General features: G+C 44.5%; 1 protein-coding gene across 2 annotated transcripts; it reads right to left on the reverse strand.

Moving 5' to 3' along the window:
• Window positions 1-938: 938 nt before the first annotated feature.
• Window positions 939-21,758, reverse strand: HEATR3 (HEAT repeat containing 3). 2 transcript variants are annotated; one of them, XM_035120652.2, is made up of 15 exons: window positions 21,610-21,758; window positions 16,228-16,400; window positions 14,885-14,972; window positions 14,176-14,288; window positions 13,528-13,637; window positions 12,515-12,655; window positions 11,612-11,892; window positions 9,754-9,844; window positions 9,407-9,558; window positions 8,159-8,241; window positions 6,886-7,022; window positions 5,694-5,782; window positions 5,215-5,358; window positions 4,934-5,110; window positions 939-1,569 (listed from the first exon to the last, which is right to left on the reverse strand). In XM_035120652.2, exons 2-15 carry the CDS (start codon window positions 16,377-16,379, stop codon window positions 1,453-1,455), a joined length of 1,875 nt encoding a protein of 624 aa, XP_034976543.1. In that variant the 5' UTR covers window positions 16,380-16,400; window positions 21,610-21,758; the 3' UTR covers window positions 939-1,452. The 2 variants fall into 2 exon arrangements, with proteins under 2 accessions (XP_034976543.1, XP_034976542.1); XM_035120651.2 differs by lacking the exon at window positions 21,610-21,758 and adding an exon at window positions 20,100-20,318.
• Window positions 21,759-22,887: the final 1,129 nt, after the last annotated feature.

Genomic DNA, 22,887 nt, shown 5'->3' on the forward strand with positions numbered 1-22,887 from the left:
GAGCCTGATATATATGGCAAAGGTTGAAAGAATCTTGGTATGTTTTTGCAGAGCAGTTAGCTAATATGTAGTTGGCACAAAGCCACCCCAGCATAAAGCCAATTGGGTCTAATCCACAAGAATATTAAGTGTATTAAAGTAGATCAACTTAAGAGCAAATATTGGTTTTTCAGGGAATTATACCCTCAGAGCATTCTATAAAAGCATACCTTTTTGTACGAGGTGACTAAAATGAGTTAGAATTTGCTAAAGTAAATATGTGATTAAGAACCACAGAGGAAGGGATCCCGAGGGGGTCCACATTTGCAATGTTAATATTCGAAGAATTTGTCATATGTTTTTCTTTTTATTCTGTATTTTTCTTTTTTCAGTTTTGTATTTTTTATCTTTTTCTGTAATGCTTTTTTGTTCTTTTTTGTTTTTCTTGTATTTTGAAAAAAATTAATAAAAAATATTATAAAAAGCATACCTTTTTAATAGTCTTCCAGCATAAATTAAATTCACATTTCCTTTGCAGAACAATGCTTTTGTACATGGAAGGCATGTATATTTCCACACAATGAGAATAAAATCCAGAAATTTTAACCCGGTACCGATGTAATAGTCTAGATTTTCTAACCATGGTTAAGAGGGTGGGAGTACTCCACAGGCTTGCATGCTCCCTCACTTCCCTTTTAATGTCTGCACCAATGTTAACATTAACCATGATTATATCAAATCAGAGCTGGCAGCCATGGTTAGAAGTTGGTGTGCAAACTCCGGTTTGAGCTAACCATGGCCCAACACTATCCTTCAATTATCTCTGAAAAACGGGCCAGGGAGGAATGCCATGTGCAAATGAAATAGGAAGAGTGGAAGGAAAGCAAGATCTTCCTAATCTTCTAGTGATGGCTGGAAGACTAGGAATATTACATTAGGCCTTCAACAGAGCTTACTCCTAAAATCTGATGCTGGTTCTTGAGAAACTGATGGGTGGCTTCTTTTTTTCTTTTCTTTTTTTGAGAAACTGATGGATGGGATATGTTTTTTCCAGTACAGTCGTACCTCGGGTTACAAACACCTCGGTTTGCGAACAGTTTGGGTTACGAACTGCGCAAACCCGGAAGTGTTTTCGCCGCGTGCGCAGAAGCGCCATGTGTGGTCTGCGCATGCGAAAATAGCACTTCGGGTCGCGTTCGGTTTACGAACTGCGATCCGGAACGGATCGCGTTCGTAACCCGAGGTATTACTGTATTTAAGGGCACGTTCTGGCTACAGTTAACACTGAATCAAAATCAAATGGTGCGGGCACTTGCAGATGCTGAATCCAGTTTTAATAGCTCCGTAACTCCACAATTTCTTAACTCTCCTCCTACTAATCACTGCAAGGTGCTATATAAAAATCCCAAGCTAAAGTATTTAACAAACAATAATAAAAATATAGCTTTACAGTCTTTTTTTCCTATTCAAAAATTATTGTTTTCTCTCCAATTTCTCTTGATAGGCAATGAATCTTCTTAAGTTCAGTTTCACATTGTCAAGCACACATAACTGATCTGAGGTGTACTGTCCTTTCCCTTCTTTCCGCATCTGCAATTCAAAAGGGGGGAAAAAGACAGATGTATTATGTTGATATTCTACAAGAGAGGAATCCTAGACCATACAAAAGCAAAAACAAAAACCCACATTCCTCCACTGCAAAAGGAGACGGTGTATGCAGTCCTTTCAAAACCAGGGCATTGATGTCTCTTGCCCAAAGTAACAAGTTGGAGTGGGTGGCAAGAATAACTAAATTATCTTCACTCACTCAGATATCATAGTACAGTGGTACCTCGGTTTAAGTACACAATTGGTTCCGGAAGTCCGTACTTAACCTGAAGCGAGCTTTCCCATTGAAAGTAATGGAAAGTGGATTAATCCGTTCCAGACGGGTCCACGGAGTACTCAACCTGAAGCGTACTTAACCCGCAGTATGAGCGTAATTGGTTCTGGAAGTCCATACTTAACCTGAAGCGTACTTAACCTGAAGTGAACTTTCCCACTGAAAGTAATGGAAAGTGGATTAAACCATTCCAGACGGGTCCGCGGAGTACTGAAAGTACTCAAACCGAGGCGTACATAAACCGAGGTATGACTGTAGTTTAAGGGTCACAAGCTTAAAATGGGCAGTGCTCCACCAACAGGGATTTAGTTATTTATTTAAAATATTTCTATTCAGCTATTCATTAAAAAATTGGAGCAGTTTACAACAATTATACATAGAACCATACAGTTAAAAATCAGAAAGCAGCTATTATGGAAAGATGTATTCTCAATTGCCTGTATAAATCCGACAGAATAGAAACGTTTTCAGTAGGTATTTACAGGTGAAACTTGGAATATTAGAATATCGTCGAAAAGTGCATTTATTTCAGTAATACAACGTAAAAGGTGAAACCAATATATGAGATAGATGCATGACATGCAAAGCAAGATATGTCAAGCCTGTATTTGTTGTAATTGTAATTATTTGTCGTTAGGCGAGTCAATTATAAATGGAATGTAATTAATGAAATGTAATAGCAATGTTTATTTTTGTATTATTGTAACTATTTGTTTTATTACTGTGGTATTTCCAAAAAAAGCATTTGTAAAAAATGAAAGAAAAATAAAAAATAATAAGTTGCATTACTGAAATAAATGCACTTTTCGACGATATTCTCAGAGTTTCACCTTCTCGGAAGAGAAGGCGCCTGCTGAATCTCTAGTGACAAAGTGTTCCACAGGACTGGGTTGATGACACTAAACCAGAGCTTTCCAAACTTTCCATGCTGGTGATACACTTTTTAGACGTGTATCATTTCACAACACAAGAATTCATTTTTACCAGCAAACCAGAGGTTAAATTAACCCTTTTCCAGCTCCGGGAGGAGCGCAGGGAGCATTTGTGTGACACACCAACACACTGCAGCCAACACACTAACATGTCGCGACACACAATTTAGTAAGCTCTGCACTAATGCCTTGGTTTCTTGTTACGGTCCAACAGTGCTTCTGCAGATGACCTCAGTGATCAAGGTGGGCTATAAAACCATGGAATAAATAATAATAATGATCCTGGTGAGCACTCCCTCCCTTTGATAATTCAACATTTTAGGTGGTATCCAATGCTAGTCCTACTCAGTGTAGTCCCACTGAAGTTAACACACATGATTTACTTTCATTAGTTGAAGTTGGTCTAATCTCAGTATCTCTTAGCTGGCTACAACCCAAGTGGCAGACTCCCACATGTGTACAATGCTCAAATGTCAGGACCAGCTCCAGGTTTGAGGGGGCCCATAGTAGAAGGCCCTCTGTTGGGTCCCCTCCTAATCAATGGAGCTCTTCTGTGTAGGTGAGTCTTAGTGGAATCATCTGATGTCATCATCAGTAGACAGCACTGGGCAGCTGAAAGTAGCTTTTTAAAATTTCCCATAATGCCCTAGTGTAGTGTCACCCATAGTGTAGGCACTATGGGAAACTAAAGCGACATCTTTTAAACCAAGCTGCTCACTGCTGATTATAGTAGCTGATTGTGGGTGGTTTCCCCTCCTTGTTTTGTTTCAAGAAGGGCTCAGTACATGCGCCAGAGTTGCACCTACAGGGATGCTGAGGCCTCAACAGCTGCCATGTGCTGATCCTAGGGCTTGCTCGCTACTTTTGTCATGGAGAACTTGCAACCAAGGCCACAAGCACACCATCCATTCAAAAGCCACTCTTATACCACTTTAAGCAGTCATGGTTTCCCTCAAAGAACCCTGGGAAGTGTAGTTTGTTCAGGGTCTCCTAACAACTCTCCATACCCTTAACAAGCTACAGTTTCCAGGAATCTTGGGGGGGGGGGGCTGAGAGTTTGAATTGGTATGTTGCTGCTTTGAATAGTTGGTTTAGATGTGAACTGAATGTGTGAACTCCCACCACTGATTAGGCCGGAGTCGATTGATAGCAAAGGTCTGGAAGTGCTGGATGATGTGTGCTAGCTCATTCATACATGCACAAGTCTTCACTTGGATCAGGCCAATGGCCCATCTGGTCCAGAGGTCTGTTCTTACAATGTCCACCCAGATTCCTATGGGTAACTTGCAAGCAGGACCCGAGCACAAGAATACTCTCCCCTCCTGTTGCTCCCAGCAATTGGTATTCAGAAGCGACCCCCCCTCCCCCAGTGATGAACACATAGGTGTGCACTCAACCCCTTACTTAGTCCTTTCTCCTCCTTGGAGAACCCACACTAGTACACTTCGACTCGGCAGACTAGGAAATGACTAAGCAGCATCTGTCTCCCAGGCTGGCAGACAAGCTCTTTCCTTGTGTTCCAGAGCAACATGTTCTCTGGGGCTGGCAGGTACAGCACTGCAATTATTTCTCAGACGATGCCTTTCCATTAACTCCTCAAAACCTAAAATTCAATCCCTACGAAAAGCCAAATTCTCCAAGATTCCAAAAAGCTAGCACTGGCCTTATCTAATAAAAACCACCTGATCATATTTAATAAACAGAAGCACACACTGATTATCTGAGCAAAGCTAGGCAAGCAACATGACACTGAAGAAGGACGGACCCAAAGAACAGCTCTCATGAGATACCGACAAGGAGCTGCGTCAGGTCTATGACAACAGACGGGGCTCAACAAAAAGAGAAGGGGGGGGGGGACAAACACCTTCCTTTCTTGTCACTAACATTCTAACACTTCTATCCCCTTCACAACATTGACTTGCCTCCATCTTTGGAAAGATATTATTGGACCAATGAGGACTAGAAACTTGCTCTCTCCTTTTTTTCCTCAACAAGAAATTTGTTTTTTTAGGTATTCAATATGAATCTTGGATGCAACTGCCGGAAAGACCAGTTCTCGCAACTGGTGGCATCAGTGAAGTCACAAACCATATTAGTTGTTTCTAGTATTTCCCTATCACAGTGAATAAAATATGCTTACCCGCGATTTGAAAACTGGCTGGAATTCCTTAAGGGCACATAACAACTTTATTTGCTCCCCTGCCTCTTCGGCTTCTTTACCATCAGCGAACACATCAAAGAGGGCATCCAGAGCTTCCCCCACCACCACAAGGGAAGGATCCTTCGTTGCAACGTCAAGGAGGAATTTCCCAATCATCTGAAATGACACAGAAACAGGTAAGTCAAAAATCACAAAGCTCTTTCAAGCAGTAATGTCATTGCCGGAAGTGAAAGATAGACATTTCCATATATAAGTTTTACCTTTAGTGTTTCTGCTGTGTCTTCCACCTTGGCTAGCACACTGCCAGCAATTCCTAGAATGCTAACCACGTTTACTCGGACGCTAACATTGGTATTCTGAATACCGGCTTCACACAAAGTCATCAGCTGCTCAGGAGACATGCTCTGTTTAAAAGAATAAAAATTGGGACTGGTGAGGGGGAGAGATAAAACACTCAACATCCAAGTTGTTTAAAAGTAAATGCCAAAGAACATTTTTTTATTTCAAGTGTTTAAGGGACCAAACATATAAAAGTGGAGGGCTAGTGCCTCAAGCTACTTACAAACAGGTTGCACAGAAGCAACAGATAGACAAAAAAACACTCTGTACATGTACATGACACTGGCTGCATGTTAGGAGAACAGACTTTCCACACTTCTCCTTCACCCAAACTCTTCCAGTTTTCTCGGTTCATCCCCCCTTCTGGTACCCCCACCCCTGGGGAAAAAAGCAGTCTTACCTGAGATATATTATTAGATGCCAACGTTTGCAAAAGGGCTCGCAAGGCGCTGGTTACGGCTTCCAGGAACTCCACTTCCTTTGAAAATTCTGCCCAAAAGGAAAAATCTCAATAAAGTTGTTCAGGGCTTGAAACGCAAGAAGTTACACACGCTTACATGGAGACAAATTTCATTGAGATCAACACATATGGTGTCTGGGGAAATGTTGGCGATTCTCAACACTCTTTTAATTATTTTGAGTAGCGCCCCACATTACAGAGGTTCGGCATTTGTCTATACACTATTGCCATCCCCACCTCATCGCAATCTCGTCCCCAAATTACCCACCAGCTCTACTTAAACCTTCAAAGGATAACCATTTGCCAAGGTCTTCAAGAAACTATGCCTAACCAACATTGGCTATGGGGGCCTGCCTTCCATCTGCAAACTGATTTTTTACATGACTCATTGATAAAAGACTTTCAGCTGGGTTTGTGGACAGCCAGCTAGTTTTTAAAGTTTACGCTCAACAAGTTTAAATAAGGAGGCTTAGAACACCTCAAATACGGGCGTTGATGGAGAACGTCAGCAAGAGAGATCCACTGCCCCATGTTCATGGACTTGCCACTGTGGGAAACAAGAGCTGGGCCTTTGGACTTCTCCTGTAGGGGTCTTCCTCTGCTCTGTTGCCCCCAGGCTGTGTAACCCCCTGCCCCAGGACATGTGTGTGGCTTCCTCCTTGATAGTGTCCAGACTTCAACAGGACTCTGATCTGGCTGGCATCCAATATGTTCTCGCTCTCGGTTTTCCTCCAGAATTGTTTGCCTGCTGTGTTATGTTGTTTTTAGGGTGTGTGTCTATGATTTTTAATTGTACTTTTCTTGCTTCTTTCACTTCTCATATTCATTTTATTGTATGGCCATTCGAATTCCAGTTTTAAGTGTTCTTCACAGATACATCATGGACCACTAGAATAAAGCCTCACAGACCAGAGTTTGAGAAACCCTGCTGTAAATAAAAACAAACAAACCCCATACTGCCCACGTGTAAACCAGCACGATATAAGGAAACACAATAAAAGTGGGGTGCTGGTAGCAACTGTGAACAGCAGAGGGATGTGGGGTGGGGGAAGGAGAAGCAAAAGGAGAGACATATGCAGGGAAAGGGCAGAGATTTGCTGAGGTAGCCTTGACCATAGCACATGAAACACACCTGGCTGAGAAAATATTAACTGGGACAGGTGCTGGGAGAGCGACTGAAGCACTGAGGCACCCCCAAGGCATTCCACATCAGACACCAACAAAATGCTGTGAAGACACGTCAGGGCTCTATACTGGACCATGTTCAACCTGTAAGAAAATGGAACATTCATCACTGCCTGTAATCAAGAGCCATTAAGCAAAGAAGAGGAACACCAACAGTACAACCCCCCAATAAAAAAAAATGGATCTTCCAGCCCCCATTTCCCTAGAGGTCATATGGGCTATGTGCTCCATCGTGGATTGCCAGCCTTTTTGAGCCGGTGGAATTTTGTGGGTGTTAGCCACAAAATGGTTCCTGTGGAGGTATATGGGAAACGACAAAATGGCTGCCCGGGGGGGGGGGGGAGCCATGCCCTAACACAAAATGGCTGCCATTGAGGTATGGCATAATGGCTGCCGCATTTAAAATAGAAGAAAATGAGAGAGGCATGCCTGTCCCTTCAGGGACAATGCTGTAGGCTACTCAGTCACAGGGGGCTCTGGGCACCCCTCCTCTATTCAGAACAGATGGGAGGAAGGGTGCCCAACCCCGGCCTCCACTGAAATGTGGGCATGCTTAAAGGGGTGCGTTCAAAGTAGGAAAGAGTGAGACAGTGCAAATAAGAAATGAGCAAACAAGCAGCTCCTTATATATTGCCAATGTCCTGCATTCTGTGCAGTGGAACCAAGTCTGTGGAACTCCATCCCAATTGAGATTATACAGGACCTTTCTTGCTGAACTTTGGGCACATAACTAAGACATTCTTGTTCCGGCAGGGATGCTAAAGCAGTGCTTGGTTTTATGATAAATTGTCATTGTCACATTTTTGTGGATTGTTTTTATATACCCTACATAGAAAAGTGAATAATTAAGTTAGACATAAATGCTTTTTATAAATTTCAAGAATTAATCCCCCCCAAAAACCCCTCAAGGGGGGGGGAGGAAAAAACAACTGAAGTGCAGCAAAACAAGTCACTGAAACAGACTGCTTCATTAGTATGTCCTTGTATATATAAAAAAGTGACGACCATGAAATAGGCAAGTGCTCACATGTTTAAGTGACAGTTCTTAAATAACAAAAGTGATCTTGTCTTAATGGAAAAGAATAAAGCAATGTCTAGTCCCAGTTCTTTTTTTTCAATAGCAGTGAGTCTGGATCCCATTGGAAACCCCACAAATGAGGAGTGACATTGCTTTCCTAATAATATGACTGGAAACATAACAAAAGTGAATTAACTCCTACTTTTTAATAAGTGGCTTCCAAGCTGGACTGCGCATGCAGACATCAATAGCAACACTGTTGGGAAACCCAGTTTTTTCAAGTATCTAGGAAAAGAAAGAAGCTGTTATGCTTCACCACCACCAAGTACAAAATTCAAATTCCTAAGAAAACCAGCTTTCCTTAAAAAACAAAAGATGTTTCTAGTCCTTATGCTGCAAAGAAGTGCATGGGCATCAGTTTTAATGGCAGGATAAAATATGCAAAATGTGCAAATTTTCTTGCTTTGCATAATTCGTAATTCATACAGGTTTTGGGATTAAGCATTTCTTGCTTTGATGCAGAATTTCAGTGCTTTACTGCACAAAGCCTCGATAATCTTCACAACACTTATGTTAGCATCCTTGACTTCAGGAAGGAACATTCAGGACAGGTAAAGGAAAGTTTTTTTGCACAGCATATAGTTAAACAACGGAATACCTGCAGGAAGCAGTAGCTAATGGCTACCAATTTTGATAGCTCTAAAAGGCAAATTCATGGAGGAAAAGGCTATGCTCTGTCTCTACAGATGGAAGCAGTTATGCTTCTGAACATCAGTTGTTGGAAACCACCAGAGGAGAGTGTGCTCTTGTGCTCATATCCTGTTTGTAGGTTTCCCACAGGTATCTGATTGGCCGCTGTGTGAACAAGATGATGGGCTACAATCATATAATTGTAGTTGGAAGGGACCCCAATTGTCATCTAGTCCAGATGACAATTTGCAGGAATCAAAACTAAAGAATGCCAGCTAACCTCTGCTTAAAAACCTGCAGTGAAAAGTACACAAACGAAGGTGAGTTTTACCACCAGAAAGTTCTTCCTCATGTTTAGTCAGAATCTCCTTCCTGGTAATTTGAATTCTTTGGTTTGGGCATTACCCACTGGAACAGCAGAAAACCAGCCATGCCTCCAATCCAGGATACTTCCTTGCATTTCCCCTCCAACAGCCAGCAACTATTTTGCAGACACCATTGGGTTTTCTTTTTCTGGAGGCGGGAAGTCCTACCCCAAAAGGAATTTTGTCTTCCTAATACCTACTTTACTATAAGATACATGGGTAGACTTCTTTCTCTGAATAGTGAACCACAACTCCACATCCCAGTATCACAAAAGCACTTTTCCAGAAATGCAATTCCAAGGCCATATCCGGGAACACAAAACTTAACTGGTCACATGATCATTTGGACCCTGGCACACAGGGGGTAGGGGTGGGAGGGAACAGGAGGACTCTACCTTTTTGGGAACAAGGTGGTTCCGAAGTGCTGTGTGCAGCTCAGCTGAAAGACACAGCGGTGACAGAAGCTTCCCACCTTCGTTGTAGTTGTCCATAAAGGCATCGCTTTCATCGCTACTGGATAACTCTTCCCATTCGTCATCAGAGGGGTCTGAAAAAATGCAGTTCTGGCATAAAAAAAAAAATCTCGGCGGGATCATTTGTTCAATGACTTTTTAAAGTGGCATGATACTGCTGTAAATCTATAGTGCAGACAGGGCTAATGAGAGAGGGTTTTGTTTTGTTTTTACAAGAGGAAGGAAACAGAAGCCCAGATACCACCTGAACAAGAGGGCAACAGAAATACCTTCATTGCAGCACATGTTAACAATGATTTCCAGGGCTGTCTGCTGAGCTAAGAGTAAAGCTGCCACCTGCTTCACCTCCTGCTTATTTCCCTACAAAGCAAATCACACAATAAATATTTGATATACCAGGTCAATGCTATTTGTCCATTTGTTTTTTTAAAGGCGTTTCTAAACAACTTTCTGTAAAAAATAAAGAAATCTCTACATGGTGTACAGAATAAAAACAATATCCATTAGCACAAAAATGCCACCTAAAACCAATAAAATAGCATAAAAACAAATAATACAGCCTGATTCAGAGGTCACTGAGAAATCAGAGCCTCAAATCGCCAGATGGTTGCTTCCAGTGGCTTTGTATATATATATATATTAAGCAGCATTCGGGATGGAAGAATGCCCTGCAGCACTCCACAGTATGACTGCCAAGGGGTGGACACATAATCCCCTCAATGCTAGGCCACGCCACACATTTAAAGTGTCATGATGCCACTTTAAACAGTGATGGCTTCCCTTCAAAGAATTCTGGGAGCTGTAGTTTAATGGGACCCCTCACATTTCCCTCCCACAGCTACAATTATCAGAGTTCACAAAGACAGTGACCCTATCTGGTACTGGGTTGCCTACCTCCAAGGATAGCCAACATGGGGCCTACCAGATGCAGTTGGACTACAACTCCCATCAGCCCCAGGCAGTATGGTCTATTTACTTATTTATTTTATGTGCTCAGTCATATTTCAATAGAAATCCTTAAGCAGTTTACAAATTCCACCCCCCCAAAAAGAATCAATATAAGAAACACAATACGAATCCCACATTCAACAGCAAACTGTACTATCAATCACCATCACCATTAACAATAAACCTACATTTTAAGTGATGTGATTAAATCAACCTTTCAACAATGCACACAGAGAACTGCCAGAAAAGCAAACTGTGTACAAATGATACATAAAAATGCTATATAATTACAATTTACAAGTTTCAGAAATATTACACCCCCCCAAGCATGTAATATTACCAAAAAAAGCTCTTAATAGAATCACCAAATTGGCCAAGGTTGATAAATTTTTTTACACCCTTTACCCTACACTCAGTTCCTTTACACTCAGTTCCACCAGAGTGGTGCATGCTCTAGTTCTCTCTCGCTTGGAGTACTGCAATGCACTCTATGTGGGGCTACCTTTGAAGGTGACTCGAAAACTACAATTAATCCAGAATGTGGCAGCTAGACTGGTGATTAGGAGCAGCCGCCGAGACCACATAACACTGGTCTTCAAAGACCTACACTGGCTCCCAGTACGTTTCCGAGCACAATTCAAAGTGTTGGTGCTGACCTTTAAAGCCCTAAACGGCCTCGGTCCAGTATATCTGAAGGAGCGTCTCCACCCCTATCGTTCTGCCCGGACACTGAGGTCCAGTGCCGAGGGCCTTCTGGCGGTTCCCTCGTTGCGAGAAGCCAAGTTACAGGGAACCAGGCAGAGGGCCTTCTCGGTAGTGGCACCCGCCCTGTGGAACGCCCTCTCACCAGATGTCAAAGAGAAAAACAACTACTGTACCAGACTTTTAGAGGACATCTGAAGGCAGCCCTGTTTAGGAAAGCTTTTAATGTTTAATAAATTATTGTTTTTTAATATTTCTGTTGGAAGCCGCCCAGAGTAGCTGGGGAAACCCAGCCAGATGGGTGGGGTATAAATAATAATAATAAATAATAATAATAATAATAATAATAATTAAAAAGTGAAACACACCACCCCCCCAGCACCCAAATCATGTACACAGTACTGGTTTTGAATGTGTTTTTTCCCAGCAGAGAAAGTCTGGTTTGCAACATCTAGGGCTAAGATCAGCCACACTTACCGGAAGTAGATCTGAAATGTCACTTTCTTGTTTGGTGGCTCCCTTAGGAGTTTCCTCCATCTCCTCCTCATTATTAAGTATTGAGATGTCCCCATCGCCCATATTTCCCTCAGCCTCTGGTTCAACTGAGCTTTTCAACCTTTCCACTTCTGCTTCCTTCATCTGAATAATCATCTCACCAGCATCAATGGCTAAGCACTCTGAGAAAATCTTCAGGATGGCATTCATGGTGCTTGCCTGGCTACCAGATGGCAGGGTGTTCCTTATATTCCAAGTGACACCTTAAACGAGAAAGAGATTAACATAGATAAAAGCCATCAACCCTGGTTATAGTATCTGCAGAGCAAATAAAGTGCAAGTGCTCCTCCATGAAAAACAACTCCTTGCATATAGAAAATCATCCACGAGAAGAGTTCTAGGCTAGCTATCTCCTTGACATTCTAATTTTCTTGATGCAGGGAGTTCCCACATTGGAGAACATCCAAAATACTTGAAATTTCCCCACCTGCCAGAAGGCAATCAAGTCCAAGAACAGCTGCTATCGCATCATTCTGCTGAATATGCAGATCAGGAAAGATAAAGATGAGGTACAAATATTGTATTTGCCCTTAGGTGAGTTGGAACCCAAGTCCTTGAAAGTGCATCCACCCGTACCTTATGACCTGAAATCTGCAATTTGGGATGAGAGGCCCTGCTTGTGATCTCATTGGTAGGAATGGCTCCAGGAAAAGGGTGGTGGGACCCCAGCTATGGAGCTCCCAAGGAAAATCAGGCAGCCTTCCTCTTTAATGGCATTCAGGAGAAGGGAGAGTAGATGTGACTATCATGAAGGGGCCCTGCACTTCTGAATTTCCCATTACGCTACTGCCACAACAAAGTACTCATTACCCAGTTGAAACCTACCTGCCACCAGAGTCCGTAAAAGAATGTCCTCCATGCCTTTCTCTGATGATAATAAGATCATTTCCAGAACTTGCTGTGCAGAAGAATCAAAGGACGACAGCAGGTCTGGATTATCTTCTGTCACAGCCTGTAAACAGGATGCTGTGGAGAGAGAGGAAAGCCTTTAAACTGAGACTGCAATTCCAAGATGTCACTCATTAAAACACATGCGTCAATATAATCTTACCCATATATGCCCACTCGAGCAATTCAATCTGTGGAACTGTCACTTTTACAAGTGCCATACAGCATTCTTTCTGCAAGGAATTCTATAAAGAAACTGATCCTTTGGTGAGGCAGCAGCTACCCAATGACATAAGGCAGCTGCTTTCTCTTACTGTTTCTGGAGCATCCTAAAATATTTTGTTTGTTTGTTTGTCTGTTTAGGCAAGCCTTACATGTATTTTAATACACCATATTATTTCATAATGTATATTTTTAAGCTGTTGATTTTATTTATATTGGGGGGAATTAGCCTAACTTGTTTTTACCTTTCGAGTTCCATCAGTAATTTTAATATTTGTATTTTATATTTCATGTATAATACTTAAAGGTTTGTAACAATTAAGCAGTATTCAAATGCTGCTAAACAGGTTTTTGCCAACCGCAGGCTCTACCTGTGGCACTGGAAGCTGCTTTCAGAGATTCAATACAGTGGTACCTCTGGTTATGAACTTAATTCACTCTGGAGGCGCGTTCTTAACCTGAGGTACCACTTTAGCTAATGGGGCCTCCTCCTGCTGCTGCGCTGCTGGTGTGCAATTTCTGTTCTCATCCTGAGGTAAAGTTCTTAACCCGAGGTACTACTTCTGGGTTAGTGGAGTCTGTAACCTGAAGTGTTTGTAACCCAAGATGTTTGTAACCCAAGGTACCACTGTACTAGCTTGCTGAGAGGCTCTGGAGGATGTGTTTGCAAGAGACACCTGACGGAGGCTCTCTGCGGCTGAAAACCATAAACATGTCCCTTTACTCACCCACTGCGATAGCCAAGTCCACGTTTTGGCGAAATCTCTTCAGATACTGGAGCACAACATCCAAACAACCTTGTTTGTTGAATATAGAGACCGCTGTACTGTTACATTCGCTAACAAAGACACAAAAGAATATTTAGCAAACCAGCTTGGCAAGCACATTGAAAACTTAATTTAAATATATATATATATGTTTCTTTGGTCCTGGAACAGAGGAAGCAATGTAAGGCTAAACCACATTTTAGCATTGCAAGGAAATACCAATGTATACGCTCCCTCTTCACCTCATGACCTCTTTTAAAGCCATGTAGATAGGCGGCCATCACAGCTTCCTGAGGGACTTCCATAGCTCAACCACCCACCAACCAACCTTCCACCTGCCCTCCTTATTTACAAAGAGTGCAGCGAGTGGCCCTGCCTGCCAGTTTCTCCTTGGTCTTGGCGTTGCGCCTTTGCAGTACTCAGCAGAGGACAAGGATGGATACAAAACTAGAATTAGCTGCCTCTGCCTCTCACTGCTTCTGCCTCAGCCTACTGTGGGTCTCCCTGCTTTCCACTGCACCACTCTCAGTGAGCAGCAGCCGCCACGGCCGGTGGGGCCGTCAAAATTGGACCCAGCTCCGACACCAAGTATTTCAAGATGGCGCTCACCAGACATTCCAGAGGAGGTTCACAGCCTCGTTGGCAATATCTTCCATACAGTTCTTGTGTGTATCTTTGATTTCCTTCAGAGAGCCGTTGCTCTCCTCAAGTCCTGTTCGACACTGCGTGGGCCAAGATGTGTTACGAAAAGGGGGGGTGGAAAAGCAGAACAAATCAGAGCAAACACCTAGTGGCAAGAAGGCATTAGAGCCATGTTCACAACCACACATTTAAAAGCACTATAGTACCACATTCCTGAGGTCGTTTAACAGTCAATCCTAGGCAGTATAGCTCTGGGAGGGGAATAGGGGCTTCCTAACAACTCTCAGCACCTGTAACAAACTCCAGCTTCCAGAATCCTTTGGGGAAAGCTTTGACTGCTTAAAGTAGTATCATAGCACATGGTGTATATAATTTTAGAACCCACCCAATTTTCGTGATTTTAAGTTGTTTTAAACAAGGGGCAGCAACCTAAGGCCTATGGGCCGGAAACGGCCCACGGCAGTCGTTTGACCGGTCCATGACGGCTCATGAACCAAGCTGCTCACTCACACAGTGCGCAAAACCGGATGCTGGACTAGATGGGCACTCCTTGGTCAGTGCCGTATGAAAGCAGCCTAAGGCTGCCTAGTGAGTTGATGGCGGAGGTAGGATTTGAAATGGGAGCTTCCTGGCTCACCGCTCAGTTCTTTCACCACCATGCTGGCTGGCTACATACCTCTTTCAACAGAGCTACAAGAGGAGTCATGATATCTTTAGTGACCATGTCGTCGCAGACGTCAAATCCTCCACAAGCACTGAGATTTCTGTAACACAGCCAAAAACTTTGGGTTCAGATTCTTGTTAAAATAAGTTATAACGGATGAAGGTTTATTATCATCATCTGTAGCAACAACAATAAATAATCAGAGAAATTTCAACTAAAACAAGAACCAAAGGTTTTGAACAACAGGTGCATACATTGTCACTTGGGTGATACAAAACATTTGGAAATAAAATAGTATTCTAATAAGTAAACTTCGGCAAACTATGCTGCTGCTGTTACGTCTCTTGGGCCTCTGCAAAGTAACAGAAAATCTGGTTCTCACTATCAGGCAAGTGGGTTCTGCAACAAAATACTGCAGTGTTGAATGTTTATTCATGGTACCTGCCTCCCATTACATCCCTGCCCCCCATATCGTCAGCATTCTGTGCACACTGCACTTAGTTTCACTGGGTCACTTTTGGGAAGTTTTTTCTGAGGTTCTCCCCCCAAAAAGTTTATTTTGCTCTTCTACAAAAACCTGGAGGTTCCTCTGACGTTGCTTGCACCTCCCCTTTATCTATGAATGGCACTCTTTTAGTTATAGCACTCATATCCTTTATATTTGAAACAGAATGATGATAAACAGGGGAAGATAAGGAACAAGATTGCACATAAAAGGGAAGCGAGATGGGGGAAGGATGGGCTTATGTGCTTGTCACTGGGCATGGAGACTACCCGCCTCAAAGCAACAACTGCTGTGATCTGGTACTCATCTACCACAGGTTACAATGGTTTCTGTCTGGGGGGGACATATTGGTATAACCAGACCAATCAGTGCAAGCAATACTGAGCTAGATGGACCAATGGTCTGACTCATTAGAAGACAGCTTTCTATGTTCCTAAGGGGTGTGCTCTTTACACTTGGTGGAATTCTCCTATGAAATGTATCACCACTTAGATGGCTTTTAAAAAAAAGATTACACAGATTCATCAACTGCTAATAGCCATCACTAAATGGAGCCTCATTGTTCAGGGGCAGTATATCTCCAAATACCATGTGCTGAGGACAACAGCAGGGAAAGGCTCGTTATCTCCATTCCCTGATTTGGCTGCTTTCTGTAGCATCTGGGTGGCTCTATGGTGTGATTGAACAAGACATGGTCTTATGCATTTAAGTGGAAGGGTGGGGGGAGAAACAGCACACAAAATGCTCATGAATTCTCAGAGCCCACCACCCACATGTCCTCCTGAGCATGCTTCAAAACATTGCTTTCTTCGTGGTCTGCTCTGCCAGCTTGCCACCATTTGAAACTCACCGAAGAGCTCCTGCCGCTGTCTCTCGAACCGCCAAACTCTGATCAAGCAGCATGGGACCCAAACACCGGACAACATCCCTCTGCAGAAAAGCCGGGATTGTTTGTTTCTGCTGCAAGAGTTTGGAGATGCTGGCACAGGCAAATTCTCGCATGTCAGCGCTGGGGTGTTGAAGCTAGAAAGAGGCACAGGGAGGGAGGTTAGAACATCATAGGGTGGGAGACGCCAACAGATTTTATTTATTTATTTGTTTATTTTCTATACTGCCCTTCATTCAAGGATCCCAGGGCAGTTTACAATATAAAAGCTCAAAAATGCACACCATAGTGACATACAAAAACAATAACCCCACACACAGAGCGTTTAAAAAGCCATGCATGATTTGATTAGCCAAAGGCCTGAGAGAAGATGAATATTTTTGCCTGGTGCCTAAGGGTAGGTAACGAAGGCACCAGGCAAGCCTCCCTGGGGAGAGCATTCCACAGATGGGGAGCCACAGCAGAAAAGACCCATTCTCATGTTGCTGCCTTCCAGACCTATCATAGAGGAGGCACATGAAGAAGGGCCTCAATGAGGATCGCAGGGTCTGGGTCAGTTCATGAGAAGAGGTGGACTTTGAGGAATTGTAGCCCTGAGGCATTTAAGGCTTCATAGGTCAAAATCAGCAATTTGAATTGGGTCTGGAAACTAATTGACAGCCTGTGCAGTTGGGCCAGGATTGGTGTTATATGCTCAAAGCTTCTTGCTCTGGCGAGCAACCTGGTTGTTGAATTCTACAACAGCTGAAGTTTCCGAATCATCTTTAGAGGCAGCCCTACTTATAATGCTTTGCAATAATATAACCTCATGAGAAGAGAAGACTCCTTGGAAAAGACCCTGATGCTGGGAAAGATTGAGGGCACAAGGAGAAGGGGACCACAGAGGACAAGATGGATGGACAGTGTTCTCGAAGCCACTAACATGAATTTGACCAAAGAATAAAGCACTTATTCTTTGCAGCAACAATAATAATTTATAATAATAATAATAATTTATTATTTATACCCCGCCCATCTGGCCGGGTTCCCCCAGCCACTCTGGGCGGCTTCCAACAAAACATTAAAATACAGAAATCCATCAAATATTAAAAGCTTCCCTAAACAGGGCTGCCTTAAGATGCCTTCTAAAGATCTGGTAATTGTTGTTCTCTTTGACCTCTGGTGGGAGGGCATTCCACAGGGTGGGTGCCACTACCGAGAAGGCCCTCTGCCTGGTTCCCTGTAACTTAGCTTCTCGTAGCGAGGGAACTGCCAGAAGGCCCTCGGCACTGGACCTCAGTGTCCGGGCAGAACGATGGGGGAGGAGACGCTCCTTCAGGTATACTGGGCCGAGGCCGTTTAGGGCTTTAAAGGTCAGCACCAACACTTTGAATTGTGCTTGGAAACGTACTGGGAGCCAATGTTGGTCTTTCAGGACTGGTGTTATGTGGTCTCGGTGGCCGCTCCCAGTCACCAGTCTAGCTGCCGCATTCTGGGTTAGCTGTAGTTTCTGGGTCACCTTCAAAGGTAGCCCCACGTAGAGCGCATTGCAGTAGTCCAAGCGAGAGATAACTAGAGCATGCACCACTCTGGCAAGACAGTCCGCGGGCAGGTAGGGTCTCAGCCTGCGTACCAGATGGAGCTGATAAACAGCTGCCCTGGACACAGAATTGACCTGCGTCTCCATGGACAGCTGTGAGTCCAAAATGACTCCCAGGCTGCGCACCTGGTCCTTCAGGGGCACAGTTACCCCATTCAGGACCAGGGAGTCCTCCACACCTGCCCGCCTCCTGTCCCCCACAAACAATACTTCTGTCTTGTCGGGATTCAATCTCAATCTGTTAGCCGCCATCCATCCTCCAACCACCTCCAAGCACGCACAGAGGACCTTCACCGCCTTCACTGGTTCTGATTAGAAAGAGAGGTAGAGCTGGGTATCATCCGCATACTGATGAACACCTAGCCCAAACCCCCTGATGATCTCTCCCAGCGGCTGCATGTAGATGTTAAAAAGCATGGGGGAGAGGACAGAACCCTGAGGCACCCCACAAGTGAGAGCCCAGGGGTCTGAACACTTATCCCCCACCACCACTCTCTGAACGCGGCCCAGGAGGAAGGAGCGGAACCACTGTATGACAGTGCCCCCAGCTCCCAAACCCTCTAGACCAGGCATGTCAAACCTGCGGCCCTCCAGATGTTTTGGACTACAATTCCCATCTTCTCCAACCACTGGTCCTGCTAGCTAGGGATCATGGGAGTTGTAGGCCAAAACATCTGGAGGGCCGCAGGTTTGACATGCCTGCTCTAGACGGTCCAGAAGGATGTTATGGTCGATGGTGTCAAAAGCCGCTGAGAGATCCAGCAGGACTAGGAAACAGCTCTCACCTTTGTCCCTAGCCCGCCGGAGATCATCGACCAGTGCGACCAAGGCAGTTTCAGTACCATGATGAGGCCTGAACCCCGACTGGAAGGGATCCAAATGGTCCGCTTCTTCCAGGCGTGCCTGGAGTTGTTCAGCAACCACTCGCTCGATCACCTTGCCCAGGAATGGAAGATTTGAGACTGGGCGATAGTTGGCCATATTGGCCGCATCTAAAGATGGTTTTTAAAGAAGCGGTTTAATAACTGCCTCTTTCAGCAGGTCTGGGAAGGCTCCCTCACAGAGAGAAGCATTCACTAACCCGTGAAGCCCATCGCCCAGCCCTTCCCGGCTAGTTTTTATAAGCCAGGATGGGCAAGGATCAAGGAGACAGGTGGTTGGTTTCACTCGTCCAAGCAGCCTGTCCACATCCTCGGAGGTAACAGAGTGAAATTGATCCCACACAACTTGACTAGACAGGACTCTAGCACTCCCTCTCCTGGCCCTGCTCCCACGGTGGAGTCTACCTCTTCCCGAATCTGAGCGACTTTATCTGCAAAAAACTTTGCAATATCATTGCAGGAGATCATGTGGCCCGTACTGGACCCTGATAGAGCAGGTGGTTCCGCTAAATTGTGAACCACCTGAAAGAGTCTCCTGCTGCTGTTCTCCGCAGATGCAATAGAGGCGGTGAAGAAAGTCTTCTTTGCCGTCGCTACCGCCACTTGGTAGGCTCGACATTGAGCTCTAACCCGTGTCCGGTCAGATTCAGAATGAGTTATCTGCCACCGGCGCTCTAGCCGTCTCAATGATTGTTTCATTGCCCTCAGATCCGTGGAGAACCACGGGGCTGTCCGGGCTCCATGCAATCGGAGAGGGCGCTTCGGAGCCAAACAGTCAATAGCCCTGGTTAACTCCACATTCCAGCGGGCCACCAGGGAATCGGCTGAAAGGCCATCAACATGGGATAAAGCATCCCCTACCACTCTCTGGAAACCATTTGGATCCATTAGGTGGCGGACCATCCGAATCGGTCCCACCTCCCTGTAGAGGGGAAGGGTTGCGGAGAAGTCCAGTTGCACCAGAAAGTGATCTAGAAGCACCCTAAGAAAAAGTAGGTGGGAGACCGATCTGTCTTGCTCCTCCTGGTTGCCAAATTCGTAGCTGAACCCTCTATCTGCCTTTATCAAGAGCTTGCTCTCTTATAGCGCACGAGCAAGCGATCACATTTCAGCCTCACGCCCTTTATCAGAAGCTTCACTTGATGATTTCTCGTGGGGGGGGGAGGGAGCAGGCCAGGTCAGTTGGCAACCTCCATTCAGGCTCCCTTGGAGCGCGCGCAGGAGCAGACCAGGTCGGGTCCTTCCTGGTAAGTTGGCAACCCGAGCTGAAACCCTTTGGCGGGCGATTATGCATGGAGGCTGTTTACTTTCGCTCTCCGGCTCGGAGAGGGAAGGAGGCGGAATCCGGTTTCTCCCTCCTCCCGCCCCGCTCTTACTTTTTCCAGCAACTCTGCGGCCGGGGATCCTGCTCCGGCCTCCCCGTCTTGCACGCTCATGTTCCCCGCTGGAGAAAACGGCTCGTGGCGGAACCGCTTGGTCTTGCTTTTGCCCATAATCTTTGCAAACCCTGGACGCTTCCACGGGAAGGAAAGCGAGGAGAGGAAGCGGGGCGTGTTGGCTTGGCCTTCCCCCCCACGTGTGCGGCTCCGGCGCAGGCGCCGCCGCTGCTGCTTCCCCGGGAAACGTCCGCCCCGGATGCGCTTGCATTGGGGGCCGGGCTACAGCCAGAAGCGGTTGGGAGACGGAGGGAGAAGCATCTTAGCTAGAATAAGCTGGGGAAAGCCTCCCCCCCTCCCAGCTCATCCAGCTGCGTGCTTAACTCCGCAGCACGCTCGTTGGAGTTGAGTGGGGCTTACTCCCAAGTAAGTACTGTACTGTATGCACAGACTTGCAGACAGACAGCACCAGCCGCTTCTACGGTAGCTACCGTACGTAATCATTTCAGGGGTTTTGAAATATTATGTCACAGTTCAAGGTGGCTTTGTTGTTATTATTGTTATTATTTTTAATTACTACTACTATTTATTACTTTAATTAATTAATAATTACGTTTGTATACTGTCTTTCACCTGAAGATCGCAGGGCTGTTCACAACATAAAAACGAGAGCACAAAATACATAACAAAAACCAAACCAAAGCAATAACCCTGAGCCCAATGCCTGGTTGAAGAGAAGCGTTTTTGCCTGGCGCCTTAATCACAGGATCCTAGAATGGCAAAGTTGGAAGGCACCCCAGTGCCCACCCTACCCCAAAGAGAGGTTCCCTCCTCCCACTGCCCCACAGGGGCCTGGGAAGCACCCTCTGGCCAGCCCTAGAGGCACCATTCGCCTGGGGAGTTTGTAAGCAGGGCTGCTGCAACAAACAGCTGTGCAAGCCTTTGTGAGGCAGAGATGGGAGGGAAGGAAAGAGGGACAGAGGCCAGTGTTGCCAAAAGGCACCCCTGACCATCATTCAAGGCACCCCAGGGTGCCACAGCACATTGGTTGAAAAACACTGTCTTCTTAGACTCAAACTGACTGTCCTAAGCAATGGAAAGAAAAAAGAAGTTTGTGGACAGCAGGCATGGTTTAGATTTCTTCAGTTTGAAAGTTTTTGCAACTTAGGAAAGCCAGACTGCAAAGTTTTTCAGAATCAAGCTGGTGGCAACATGAACCCAAATGCAGAACACTGCTGCATTGGCTTAAATCTGAATAAAAACGTCCACGTTATTAAGGTTTTAGAAGCCCGTGAAACAACACGTGTTCCCGTCAAGCATATCTTACAGCACAATGCTAGGCACATTTACTCGGAAGCAAGTTCACTGGGACTTACTCCTAGGAAATAGAGCCCAGGACTGAAGTATTAGTTTCTATTTATGCAGTACGACGAAGCAAACACTTAAATAATAAATGCAAGCTGCTCCACTCCCAACAGAAAATAATTAGAAAACGAAAGGTCTCTTATACCACATATTAGGTGATCCGCCAGTGTCAGTCTTGGAAAAATCGATGGAATTGTCAGGAAATTGCTTCATTATGCAGAAGGGAGAGAAATGATAATCCCAAGTTCTCCAGTATATTTGTCTTGATGAGAATCTTTCCCACATAGTACCCGCTGTGAAGTTTCCTCTTCCGTTAATTGTCTCGGTTCAAAACGTAAGACTGCAGCAAAGGCTGGGGAAGACTGGCTGTTTCAGTTATCCAGAAGCGGAAGGGGAGTGTTCATTTACATGCTTACGGAAAGTTAGACATGTCCAGACTAGCCCCTGGGGTCGCATGGGCCTGATTCTGATGAAGATCATTATATTATAACAGTCGTAAAATTCAAACAACAGGAACAAACACTTTGTAAACCTAATAATTTGGTACTAATACATCAAATGTTACATTCCCCCCACCAAGATTTCAGAAGTTTATTTTATTTGTTATTTCACAATATTGATATGGTGTTTGATTGTAATAAAACCTCTATGAGGTTTGTGAAAGTTAAAATCAAAACAGTAAAATTATCAACAAAAGTCTATTAAAAACAGCTATTTAAAAACGTTCAAAAATCAACAGTAAGCATGAAAAGATTAAATGCATGCTAGCATTCTACATTTCTGGATAGGCTTGCGTAAACAAAAATGTTATGAGCAGGTGCTGAAGAGTACAGTGAAGGCTTCTGTCCGATGTCAAAAGGCAGGGAGTTCCAAAGAGTAGGTGCTGATATACTAAATGATTGATAGGGTCTTACCCATCAGCAATTGTTTTGCAGCATTCTACATTAAGTACCATTTCCAGATCAAATACAAGGGAAGCCCCTCATAGAGTTCATTGCACTAATCAACTATTGAAGTTACCAATATCTGAACTACTGTGGTCAAGCTGAGAAATTAAACCAGGGGGATCCCTTAGACTCATACTGACTGTCCTAAGCAATGGGGGGGGGGAGGAAGAGGTTTGTGGAGGGCAGCCATGGTTTGGATTTCTGCAGCCTGAAAGTTTCTGCAACTTAGGAAAGTCAGACTGCAGATTTTTTCAGAATCAAGCTGGTGGCAACATGAACCCAAATGCATAACACTGCAGTATAGACTTGAAACCAAATAAAAACAGAAGCTATCATGATCTACCGTGTTTCTCATATTATAAGACACGTCTTATATTTATTTTTTCCTCAAAAAAACACACTATGGCTTATTTTCAAGGGATGTCTTATTTTTTTCCTCCTCTTCCTGCCGCAGCCGGCATTGCTGCTGCGCCTAT

The sequence above is a fragment of the Zootoca vivipara genome, chromosome 6, assembly GCF_963506605.1.
Source record: "Zootoca vivipara chromosome 6, rZooViv1.1, whole genome shotgun sequence".
Lineage (NCBI taxonomy): Eukaryota > Metazoa > Chordata > Lepidosauria > Squamata > Lacertidae > Zootoca > Zootoca vivipara.